General features: G+C 40.2%; 1 protein-coding gene across 1 annotated transcript; it reads right to left on the bottom strand.

The window, feature by feature from the left end:
• Positions 1-910: 910 nt before the first annotated feature.
• On the bottom strand, positions 911-2028 carry LOC138886187 (nucleolin 2-like). Its single transcript, XM_070167232.1, has 2 exons — positions 1578-2028; positions 911-1527 (listed from the first exon to the last, which is right to left on the bottom strand). Exons 1-2 carry the CDS (start codon positions 2026-2028, stop codon positions 911-913), a joined length of 1068 nt encoding a protein of 355 aa, XP_070023333.1.
• Positions 2029-13579: the final 11551 nt, after the last annotated feature.

The following is a 13579-nucleotide window of genomic DNA, read 5'->3' as shown; positions in this document are numbered from 1 at the left end:
AAAATCCCTAATCTGGGTCACTGGGGTGGGGGGGGGTTACTAGAATTAGTTCAGGAGACAGAAACTAGGAGTCCTAAGGCTTGGAGGGTTGATTTTGGAGAAGATTCAGCAAGTTAAATTCCATCATTCTTCTCCTGTTCTGTTGCAAGCTTCTGAGACCATCCCTCTCAGCTTCCACTTCAACCACACGAACCTTGAGCCTAGCAATTTCAGCATCCTTAGCTGCACATTCCTGAACAAAAGTCCTAACCTTGCTGTTGATGGGTGTCCTCAAGGATGAACCAGGTTCAACTAGGATGGCATTGACTGGATAGTCACAAGAAGAAGAGTTTTGATACCAAAGTATTCTTTGCTCGAGGTCATTTCCCATTTTTTCATAGGCACATTGAGCCTGTCCAGAAATGTACTTAGTATGAAGCCATATGGGGTAGCATGAGCCTTGGAACCATTTATAACCCTGTCTAGCAGTTTGACTATGAGGGCATGCCAGTTGATTTGCTTTCCTCTCTCCAGGCATTCCATAAGAACCAGATCCATGTAGTTGGCAGTGTTCTTTCTCCTGTCTTGGCAATAAGCACTTGATGACAAACTCAAACACCACCTTGTGCTGAGGCCTCATCTCACTTTTCTGCACAGCTTTGGCTTCATTCACATTCTCTGAATCACAGAACCTTTTGGTGATTTCAAGGGCAGTGGGGAGGGAGTCCAGGCATAGCCACCTTTGCCTAGTATAATCATCAAACCCTTTATAGGATATGTCCAGAATCTCTCCCAATTTCACAGCATCAAATTGCACTTGAACTGCCTTCACCTGGCTACTGACAACTCCATCCTTAACAATATCATTTGCCATAAATTCAATCAACTCATTTCTAGCTAGCCTACCTTCCATCTAAAGGACCATGTCCTTCTATCCCTGAGCAGCCAAAGAGTCTACCAATTTCATCATTCCTGGTTCCACCAGGTCCTTCAACAGTCTACCCTTTAAAATCTTTCTTCTGCCAAAAATGGCAAGCTTGTCCTGTTCCTTTTCAGAATCATTTTCTTCTTCTTCTTTACTCCAATCACCATCATCAGAAACTTTGGTTTGTTTAGCTTTCACTACAGATCTTGTCCTCTTAGCTAGTGTGGGTTCAACAACTACAGGCACAGAGGAGGATGTCTTGGACGAAGTCTTTGGTTTCTTAGGCTTGGGTGTAGGAACCTCCACTGTTGTACTCCTCTCTCGATGGACCAGTTCCATCTCTTCTTCCTCAACAGCCTCTGAGTATTCTGCAACCTTTCCATTTCCCTTATCCTTTTTCCTTTTATTGCTTTCTTCTAAAGCCTTTTGTAGATCAGCTTCACTCTGTTTTACCTTGCTTCTTGTGGCTCTACCCCTAGGCACTAAAGAGGCAGTAGGTGTTGGGAATGTGACTTTTCTTTTCTTGGATGGCTTGGGAACATTTGAGGCTTTTGGTGTAGTAGCTTTGCATTTCTTTGGGTCATAACTTGCCCCAACCTTTTTCAGTAGGTCAGTCAAGGTTTCTTCAATAGATGAAACATGTTCATCTCTTTGTTTGCTTAGATGAACCAACTCTCAGCTGCTTCCCCAGAACCACTTCTCCCTGACTTCATGCCATTCTCATCTAACCTATCTTGTGCAACCCTACATATAGAAAGAATTGCTCCCTTCCTTTTACCTCTCTCTTCACCACATGTACCCTCTCTCTCTTTTTCTTTTTCAGACTTCTTTTTACCTCCACTCCTACTCATCTCAGGCAAATCAACATCCCTAATGGGTCCAACCAGAACAAACCTAGTTTCTAAGTTTTCAACCACAGAAGAACTTACCTCAGAAGGAGATTCTTGAGGCTTTTTAGAGTCAGAAGACCCATGTCCATCTCCCTCGGTCATGGATTGAAAGGATTCATACTCAGAGCTAGAATCGGACTTCGGAGCTGGGCTTTCTTTCACTTGGCTAGCTTTCAACCTTTCATTTAAAACCTTCCTCAGAGCCCCAGATGCTACCGTTTTTTGAGCAAGCATTTTCTACCTTCGAAACCTATGTTTTGGAGATACACTGGTGGAGTAGATGAGGATAAACTTGAGGGAGATGATGGTAGAGGAGTGCCAGGGTGATCTTGTGGGTTAGACATGATTCTTCGTTTCTTGAGAGAACTTGGGAATTTTGGAGAAGAAGGCAATTAGAATTGAAGAGGAATTTGTGATGGTTTTAGAATTATGAAGAAGACTGGAGATGCGGTGTGTATTTTAAGCGGATTAGACATTAAATAAGTAACGACAGCTTTTTCAGGGGTCAAATAGAAGTCTAATCAAATTGAAATTCCAGAATTTTAATGATAGATTTGGCTTCCCTAGATATTAGGAAGAAACCCCGGTTTAGAGTTCTAGATGGACAGAACTAGTTCAATGTTTAACGGATAGAATTTTCTAGGAATTTGACAAGTATAGGAATTCTGCTCATAATTGAATTATTAATCTTTCTAATTGTACAGAGTATAGAAAACATACCTGAGCTTTCATATGAACCCAAACTGATGAACTAGGTTCTTCATATAGAACTCTCTTGAACATGCTTCAAATGCCATAATAGAGAAAATGTTATAAGAGATCAGTGCATCATATATGCACATGTCACAGGAGTATACTAATTAAAGTATGAAACTGAGTAAGAATTAATCTAGATATTTACACAAGGTTAGAAATCCTAGCCAAATTTGTTTTTCATTTTTTTGTGCATTCTGAGCTGGATCTATTAGGTGATCTTAATCATCACTAATTCCAACCTATTCCTCTCAAAGTTTTCTCTACTCAGTGCTTTAATGAAGATGTCAGCAATTTGCTTATCAGTAGTACAGAATTCTATGGATATCAAACCTTTCTCATAGTTGTCTCTTAAGAAATGGTGCATAACATCTATATGCTTAGTCCTCTTATGATGAACATGGTTCTTTGTCATACTTATAGCACTAGTGTTATCACAGAATATAGGAATGCAACCAACTTCAATGCCAAAGTCTACTAGCTGCTATTTGATCCATAGTAATTGAGCACAACAAGAGGCAGAAGCAACATAATCAGCTTCAGCAGTAGATAAGGCCACTGAATTTTGTTTTTTAGTATCCCATGAAACTAGACATGAACCAAGGAAGTGTGCCATACCTGAGGTGCTCTTCCTATCCACTAGGAAACCTGTATAATCAGCATCAACATATCCTACTAGGTTGAAATTACTACCTTTGGGGTACCAAAGACACGACACAAATCAGTGGTGCCTTTCAGATATCTTAGTATCCTCTTGACATCAGTCAAGTGAGACTCTTTTGGATTTGCCTGAAAACGAGCACAAAGCCCTACACTGAAAGTAATGTCAGGTCTGCTGGCAGTAAGATACAAGAGTGAACCAATAATACCCCTATACAACTTTTGATCAATTGATGAACCAGGTTCATTAATGTCTAATTTAGTGGCAGTTGCAATGGGTGTGTCTATTTCTTTTTATTCTTCCATTTTAAACTTTTTGATAAGCTCTTTTGCATACTTCTGCTGATGGATCATGGTTCCATTAGGACTTTGTTTGATCTGCAAGCTTAAGAAGAAGTTAAGCTCACCCATCATACTCATTTCAAACTCACTCCCCATTAATTTTGCAAAGTCCTTACTTAGCTTATCAGTGGTGGCCCCAAAGATTATGTCATCAACATATATTTGTACCACAAGGACATCCTTACCTTTTTTCCCTTAAGAATAAGGTACTGTAAATTTTCCCTCTTTTGTAACCATGCTCTAGTAGCAATTTGGACAGTCGTTCATACCATGCTCTTGGGGCCTGCTTGAGTCCATAAAGAGCCTTGTCTAACTTATACACATGCTCAGGACATTCTTTTCTCTCAAACCCTGGTGGTTATTTTACAAACACTTCTTCTTTTAGGTAGCCATTCAAGAAGGCACTTTTGACATCCATCTGGTGAAGAGTGAATTCAATGTGTGCTTCAAAGGCTATGAGGAGTGTGATTGCCTCTAGTCTTGCAACTGGAGCAAAAGTATCATCATAACCTATGCCTTCCTCTTGACTGTAACCTTGGACCACCAGTCTTGCCTTGTTTCTTATAACTGTTCCATCTTTATCAAGTTTGTTTCTGAAGACCCATTTTGTACCAATAACTGATCTGTCCTTGGGTCTTGGAACTAGATGCCAAACTTGACTTCTCTCAAACTGATTGAGTTCATCTTGTATTGCATTCACCCAAGCTGCATCCTGCAAAGTCTCAACAACATTTTTATGTTCAATAAGAGATAAAAAGGCATCAAAGCACACAGATTCTTTAATTGTGATCTAGTTTAATCTTCAGATGTTGGATTAGTGATAATGTTCTCAATAGGATGAGAGCTTTGATACTTGTGAGGTTTTACAACCAACTGATTTCTGCTAGATGTTTCTTCTATATTCTGTTGCTGAGGAACAGGGTCATGAACAAGTTCTTTTAGGGGATTTATTTCAATTCCTCTTTGATAAGTTCCCCCTGTCAGGTTTCCCTAGATGGAAGAACATGTTCCATCAACTGTTCCTTCTTTTGGTGCCACTTTAACTTGTGCTGAGGCTTCAGTCAAATCCTTTACCAATCCAGTGTCTTCATCTTCATGTTCTTGTCTCTCAGAAAGAATGTTAGTTTCATCAAATAATACATGTACACTTTCTTATACACATAAAGTTCTTTTATTGAACACTTTATATGCTTTGCTATGTCAAGAATATCCCAAGAATACTCCCCTATCACTTCTGGGATCGAACTTACCTAGGGAGTCTTTTCCATTATTATGCACAAAGCACTTGCATCCAAATGCCCTAAGATGGGGTATATTTGGTTTTCTCCCTTTAAGTAACTCATAGGGAGTCTTCTCTACAAGAGGTCTAGTCATGCATCTATTAATAATGTAACATGCAGTGTTTACAGCCTCTGCCCAGAAGCTATGGGGCAGTTTACTAGAAAGAAGCATAGTCCTAGCCATGTCTTCAAGAGTCATGTTCTTTGTTTTAACTACTCCATTTTGTTGTGGAGTCCTAGGGGCAGAGAAGTTATGAACTATACCATTTTTATCATAGAATTCAACAAACTTAGCATTTTCAAATTCAGTTCTGTGATTAGACCTAATTGATGCAAGTTGATTTCCTAATTGTCTGAGTTTTCTAACAAAGGCAGTAAACATATCAAATGCTTCATCTTTAGATGTTAGAAATGGTACCCAGGTAAATCTAGAATAATCATCAATAAGTACCATTACATATTTCTTTCCTCCTCTGCTCATGGTTATCATTGGACCACAGAGATCCATATAGACCAGTTCCAATGACTTGGTTGTACTTACCATTTTTCTTGCTTTTGAAAGATGATCTTACCTGCTTTCGCGTTGCACAGGCCTCACAAACTTTGTCTTCTTTGAACTTGATGTTGGATAAACTTATCACCAAGTCCTTAGAAACTAATTTGTTTAGCTGATTCAGACTGGAATGACCAAGTCTTTTGTGCTACAGGAGGGGATCATTATCCAGCACACTTAGGCATGTTAGTTCATTATCTGAGAGAGTAGACAAATCTACAATGTAAAGATTGTAAACTCGTTTTCCCTGCAAAACAATCTTGTCAGTGGTAAGGTTAATCACAAAGCATTTAGTAGAGGTGAATGCTACAAGGTTACCTCTGTCACATAGTTGTGACATACTGATCAAGTTGTATTTCAAGCCATCTATCAAGTAGACATTCTCAATGAAGTGAGAGTCTGTCTTACCTACCTTTCCAACCCCAATGATCTCACCTTTCTTACCATTTCAAAAGGAGACATTGCCTCCCCTTAAGTCCTCAAGTGAAAGGAACTGGTTCTTGCTTCCAGTCATATGTTTTGAGCAACCACTATCCATGTACCATATTTGGCTGCTTCCCTTCACTTGGACCTGCAAAAATAAATCAGGGGTTAGTCTTAGGAAGCCAAACTAGTTTGGGTCCCTTTCTATAGGCAAAGGGATAAATCAGATTTCTTATAGCCCACTCAAGCAGCCTATGTTTTTCTTGAACAAAAGTTTTGTTCTTTTGACTGGCCTTTTCTTTTGCATTACAATCATTTTTGTAATGGCCAGTCTTGCCATTGTGTGTGCAAATTTTGTTCTCAGGAAAATTGAGGTACTTGCTTTTAGGATCCCATTTAGGTGCTTGAGTCCCATAACCAAGTCCTCTTTTGTTGCTACTATGATGTTCTTGTAGCCAGGAGAGTGCATCAGAAGCCTTGTTCCATTTATATGTTCTGTCTAGTTCATGTTTTACCTTCCCTAGATCTTCTTTTAATACTCTTATCTGCTCATCTTTCCTGTACAACTCATCCTTAATTTTTCCTAAGTTTTCTTCTAGGGTGAGATGTGTATGATAAGCTTTCTTCTTTCCTGTCCCTCGTTTCAGTTTTAAGTTCTCAGACCTAAGTTCTAGGATACTAGTGTCAAGTTCAAGAACCTGGTTCTTTAACTCAGTATTTTCACTTTCACTCTCATTAGCCCTAGACTCTAGATTTTTGCACTTGGCTTTTAGGATCATACATTCCCTAGACAATTCTTCCTTCTCATTGTTAATTATCTCAGACTCATCAATGAAGTCTAGCAGTAGCTCAGACAACCTTTCTTTAGACAGGAATTTAATCTTGTCTTTGAGATGAAGAATACTTACCTCTTGTTCATCATCTGATTCTCCGATGGCCATAACTGCTGGTTCATCTCCAGCTTCATCTTCTGAGTCCTCATCTGATGTTCTCCCCAGTCAGCAACCATAGCCTTTGTTGATCCTTTGTTCCTTTTTGGTTGAACCTGTTCCTTCTTCCTGTTCCTTCGTTCAGCCCTTTAGTTCTTCCACTCAATTTCCCATTGAGGGCAATTCTTGATTATGTGATCAGTCTTACAACACTTGTAGCAACCCTTATTGGTCTGTTTCTCAGGAGCCCTTGGTTTGTTGAAGGTTGTACCTCTTGAAGAACTCTTTTCTCTCATCAGGTACTTTTTGAAATCTCTTGTGATCATAGCCATTTCATCATCCTCCAGACCCGAACCTTCAGCAATTCTGAGAGCCAGATTTATTTCCTTCTTTGGTGCATTCATTTTCATTGTTTGCCTTTTCAGTTCATAGGTAGTAAGGTTTCCAATTAGTTCATCCAGCTTGAGGGTAGCACCATTCTTTGATTGCTGAATAACAATGATTTTGCTTTCCCAAGAGACTGGCAGAACCCTTGTCAAAATCTTCTCAACTTTGTCTTCTTCAAGACTAATCCTTCCAAGAGACTTAAGTTCTTTTGTAAGTGTGGTGAACCTTGTATACATCTCTTGGATGGTTTCTCCTTCCTTCATGGTGAAATTCTCATACTGAGAATACATCAGTGTTCCTCTGGACCTCTTTACTTGAGGTGTTCCTTCATGAGCCACTTGCAAAGTATCCTAGATTTCCTTAGCAGTGGTACAACTTTGAATTCTACTATATTCATCTGGACCTAGTCCACACACAAGCTATTTCTTCGCCTTGGCATTCTTCTCCCACTTCTTCAGGTTTTCAGCAGTGCAGTGAGCTCTTGTCTTTGGCATATCCACTCCTTCAGCATTCTTCTTAGTAGTTGCTAGAGGACCATCACTGACTATATCCCATAGTTCATAGTCTTCTCCTATGATGTGATCCCTCATGTTTTTCCACCAAGAATAATACTGACCATTAAAAAGTGAAGGCCTAGCAGTGGATTGCCCTTCCCAATTCCCAGGTGGTGCACTCATGTTGATCTTTTCTTAAGGTGTTATCCTCTTCAAGGATAACCCGCTCTGATACCAATTGATGTTCTAAACATCAATACCACACAAGAATGGGGGTGATTTGTGTGGTACCCAATTTTCGCTCTAGAAGAACCTGATTCTTCTAGGTGTTCTAACTACTACTGTTTGCGGAATAAAAAGTACATAAAATAAAGAACACACAGATTTTTACGTGGAAAATACCTGGCTCAAAAGGTGAAAAAACCATGACCTATTATGCATTAGGATTTTCCCAAACTTCCACTAAAATCACTGAGCCAAAACAACATTTACAAAAACTCCTTGTAATCCTAAAGATTAACTCTAATCCCGTTGTGGCAGACAACCTCAACTGTTGCGACAACTTCAAGTTAGCTTATAACTTGAACACTCAAAGTGCCTAATACAATTGCTTCTATGAAAGCTGAAAGGTACAACTTTAAACCACCTACTACAATTGAACTAGAATAAGAAAAAAACACAATGGAACTGGTTCTTCTATCTCGTTCAAGTAGCTTCAGTAGTGCACACTTAAATCTCACATAAATTGCATGCAAAATTGCCTTACTCTTTTGCTTTCAATTTAGTTTAACTTCTGCATTTGTGTAATGCTTGTAAAAGAGAACAATCACTGTCATTTAATAGGTTAGAAATCAGAGTTTGATTGGGACTCAATTTATGATCTTCTATCATAGTTGAGTCCTTGAAGATATTAAACGCTAACACTCTCTTTATCCGGATTGTGTTCTCTTCATATAAGAGACTTTCTCCTCTTATCCAATATGCAACCTTTTCGATCAGATCAGGAGATATTGTTGCTTGATCAGTAGGACTTATCTCCTTCACGTGTATCTCACATGTGTAGGTTGATCATGACAATGCTTCACAAGATGGACCTGGTCCATGACTGAGTTCATTTGTCATTCTTCAAAACTTTACCTATTCTTGGGCCAACAAATCTTAAGCTGTTGACATACTTCCTTCATCAGATGAATGTTAAGATTAGAACCATTATCTGTGATGATTAACTTTGGGATTCCGAATCGACAAATGATATTTGAATGAACAAAATCAACCACTGCCTTCTTTGTCACAGATTTGAAAGTTTTAGCTTAAACCCACTTAGTGAAATAGTCAATGGCTACCAGAATGAACCTGTGTCCATTGGATGCTACTGGTTCAATTGATTTGATGACATACATACCCCAAGCAACAAAGGGCTATGGTGCAGACATTGTGTGCAATTCAGATGGCGGAGAATGAATCAAATCTCCGTGTACTTGACATTAATGACACTTGCGCACAAAACTAATACAATATCGCTCCATGGTGAGCCAATAATAACCTGCTCGGAGAATTTTCTTTGCCAAAACATACCCACTCATGTGCGGTTCGCAGACTCCGGAATGCACTTCGGTCATTATAGCCGTGGCATGTCTAGAATCTATGCATCTTAACAATCCAAGATCTGGAGTCCTTTTGTACAAAACTCCTCCACTAAAGAAAAATTCACTTGCCAAACGACGAATTGTTCTCTTTTGATCACCTACGGCTTCTACTGGATACATCCCCATCCTGATATACTCCCCGATGTCATGGAACCATGGTTCACCATCAAGTTCCTCCTCAATCATATTGTAGTAGGCATGCTGATCACAAAATTGAATATGCAGAGGGTCAACATAAGCTTTGTCCAGATGGTGCAACATTGACGCCAAGGTAGCCAAGGCATCAACATCCTCATTATGGATCCTTAGAATGTGCCTGAATTCTATAGATTGAAACCATTGACAAAGATCATGCAAACATTGTCAATATGGTATAAGCTTTAAATCCCGCGTCTCCTATTCTCCTTGAATCTAGTGCACCAGAAGGTCCGAGTCTCCCATGACCAAGACTTCCTGGATTCCCATACCTACAACCATCCTTAGTTAAAGAATGCATGCCTTGTACTGAGCCATGTTGTTGGTATAGTAGAATCACAGTTGGGTTGTAACAGGGTAGTGATGCCCTGTTTCAGAAATGAGTACAGCTCATATCCCAATGCCTTTCATGTTAGCAGTCCCATCAAAGAAGAGTTTCCAACTGGGCTTTTCCTCCTTCTCGACCTCGTCAATGTGCATTACCTCTTCATCAGGAAAATAAGTCTTCAAAGGTTCATATTCCTCGTCCACCTGGTTCTCAGCCAAGTGATCGGCCAAAGCTTGGGATTTCATTATCGTCCGAGTCACATATACGATATCAAACTCTGTGAGCAAGATTTGCCACTTTACGAGCCTTCCTGTGTGCATGGGCCTCTAAAAAATATACTTCCAGGGATCCAGGCGAGAGATGAGGTAAGTAGTGTAGGACGACAAGTAATGCTTCAACTTCTCTGCTACCCAAGTTAAGGCATAGCACGTCCTCTCAAGGGGAGTATGGTTAACCTCATAAGATGTGAATTTCTTGCTGAGATAGTAGATGGCTTGCTCTTTCCTGCTAGTGATGTCATGCTGACCCAATACACAACCAAATGAGTTATCCAAGACCATCAAATACAGAATCAGAGGTCTCCCGGGTTCTGGTAGGACCAATACAGGTGGATTCGACAAATACTCCTTGATCTTATCGAAGGCATCCTCGCATTCATCAGTCCATTTGACCGCATCATCCTTCTTTAACAGCTTAAAGATGCGCTCACAAGTTGTTGTGAGCTGAGAAATAAACCTGCTGATGTAGTTCAGCCTCCCTAGCAGACTCATCACCTCGGTCTTGTTCTCTGCAGTGGCAATTCCTGGATAACCTTGATCTTTGACGTATCAAATTCAATGCCCCGCCGATTGACTATGAATCCCAACAATTTCCCCGATGGAATACCAAATATGCACTTTGTAGGGTTGAGCTTAAGATTGTACCTACAGAGCCTTTGGAAGAACTTTCTCAAATCTTTGATGTGGTCAGACTGCTTCCTGGACTTTATGATCACATCATCCACGTAAATCTCAATCTTCTTGTGTATCATGTCATGGAATATGGTCATAATTCTCCTCATGTAAGTTGCCCCAGCATTTTTCAAACCAAAAGACATGACCCTGTAGCAATATGTTCACTATAGCGTGATGAATGTCATCTTTTCCGCATCTTCCTCATCCATTAAAATCTAATGATAGCCCGCATAGTAATCCACAAAAGACCCAATCTCATGCTTGGCACAATTATCAATCAAAATGTGGATATTTGGCAATGGGAAGTTGTCCTTTGGACTTGCCTTGTTGAGATCACAGTAATCAACACACACTCTGGTCTTACCATCCTTTTTTGGCACAGGCACAACATTGGCTAACCATGTGGGATACCGCGTGACCCGAATGACCTTTGCATCAAGCTGCTTTGTGATCTCTTCTTTAATCTTCACACTCATGTCAATTTTGAATTTTCTCAACTTTTGCTTGACGGGAGGGAATGCTGGATCAATTGGCGATTTATGGACCACCAAATCGGTACTTAATCCTGGCATGTCATCATACGACCATGCAAAAATATCCTTATACTCAAACAATGGTTTATTTCTTCCCTGATTTGTGGTTCAATATGGACACTTATCTTAGTTTCTTTGACATTATCTGGGTCTCCTAGATTGATTGCTTCCGTATCAATCAGATTAGGCTTGGGTTTTTCTTCAAAATAACTTAGTTCCTTACTAATCTCTTCAAAGGCCTTATCCTCATCATATTCTGATTCATCATCACACTCTATTTCTTAGATTATTATTTCAGAATTAGATTGACTTTTAAGACTAGGCCGAAGATTCCTCATGCATGTCATGTCATTGAAACCAGAATAAAAAGAATTGTACAAATAAGAAAAAGAAAAACAAAAATAAAACTATCAAGAATGATGGAAAATGGAAATTGCATTTCATTGAAAATAAAGGATAACAGGGTTTGTACATCAACAAGCGAAAAAATAAAAGTCTGGTTCACAACCCTGGAATGACCCAGATAGAAAGGAAAACAAAACAAACTACCAAGACTCCTTTCGGGTAGGGAGAGAAGTAGCCTTCCAATTGTTAAGCTTTGCATTCGGCCCAACGAACTGCACGTCTGCTTGCTAGAACCTTCTCCAACCTCCACCATGTTCACGTCATCAACCAACATCTGGACCCTTTTAATTAACTCCTCATCAATGTCAACCACAGAACTTGGAACCGTCATCACTAGACGTTTCCTGGCACCGGGCTTGACAAAAGACCTGGAGAGACGTGGAACAGGCTTTGGAAGTGCCCACGCCTTCTATTTTAACCTTTTAGTCCTTTTCACATCTGTCGTTGTAGGTTTGAATCTAAGGCCGAACGTACCCAAATTTTCATGGAGGGACACAGGCTGTATGCTACCCTATAGAGATGCACCTAGACCTTTACCGGGCAAGAAGCCATTTTTCAACATTTCAAAGGCCACCATGTCTGATGCGGAGGTTATCTTTGGAGTTGGAACACATTTCCCTTCTGGAACTTTCTCGATCGGCACTGTTTCAAAAACTTTATAGACCCAGCGCCCTTTGTCATATTCAACCTCAATGAACGGGACAGAGCATCACTGTGAGCACACAAATTATCTTTGCCATGCATGACGATCTCCTGCCTATCCCATTAAAACTTGACCATCTGGTGCAAAGTGGATGGGACTGCTTTAGTAGCATGAATCCAAGGGCAACCTAACAACAAATTGTAGGAGATGGCCTCGTCCAGCACCTGGAACTCTATGGTGAATTCCACCGGTCCTATTGTCAACTCAAGCACTATATCACTGACCGAGTCTTTTCCTCCACCATCAAAACCTCGGAAGCATATGCTATTTTTATGAATCCTCTCATCATCAACTTTCAACTTGTTCAGAGTAGAGAGTTGGCATATGTTTGCACTGGACCCATTGTCAACTAATACCCTGGTAACCACAGAATCTTCACATTTTACCGTAAGATAGAGAGTTCTGCTGTGTTCAGTACCTTCTACAGGCAACTCATCATCAGAGAATGTGACCATATTCACCTCAAATATTTTGTTGGCGATTTTTCTAGATGGTTCACTAAAATTTTGTCGAGAACGTGAGCCTCGTTCAGAATTTCCATCAAGGACCGACGATGCTCATATGAGTGGATTAACAATGACAACAATAAAATCTAAGCAGGCGTCTTTCTTAACTGCTCCATGATGGAATAATCTTGTACCTTCATTTTCCGCAGAAACTCCTCCGCCTCTTCTTCAGTCACTGTTTTCTTCACTAGAACTGGGTTACATCTAGATATTTTAGCTTTTCTTAACTCTTCCGGGCAAAGCATATCCCCGAACGAGTTAATCTCTGGGCCTCATTGACTTCTTATTTCACTTCCTTTCCCTTATATGTCACTATCACCCATTCATAGTTCCATGGGATGGCCTTGGTGCTGATTACCGGCAACTGGGTTACAGGCTTGATGATGGCAAGATCCGTACGGGCACCTTCCACAATTATGATAGGCTTGTTGGCCACTCCTGGCACAACCCCTTTTGACTTTTATTGCTTTGCTATAACATCACCTTGGGATCCTTTCTTAGCTACTACATATGGCTTGCCGTTTGTCATGCTCAACTTGTTCACTGATCCTTCAATTGTTGATTTTTTAACTAGCTTGACCCCACTGGACCTAATCATCATGACAGTCTGTGAAAGCTTCTTGGGCTCCCCTTCCTTATGTACTATCTCAATCATGTTTATTTCCTGATGGGTTGGCAGTGGGTTCTGGTTGATG

This window comes from Nicotiana sylvestris, chromosome 2 (genome assembly GCF_000393655.2).
Source record: "Nicotiana sylvestris chromosome 2, ASM39365v2, whole genome shotgun sequence".
NCBI lineage: Eukaryota > Viridiplantae > Streptophyta > Magnoliopsida > Solanales > Solanaceae > Nicotiana > Nicotiana sylvestris.
This window is presented reverse-complemented; position numbering and strand designations above follow the sequence as displayed.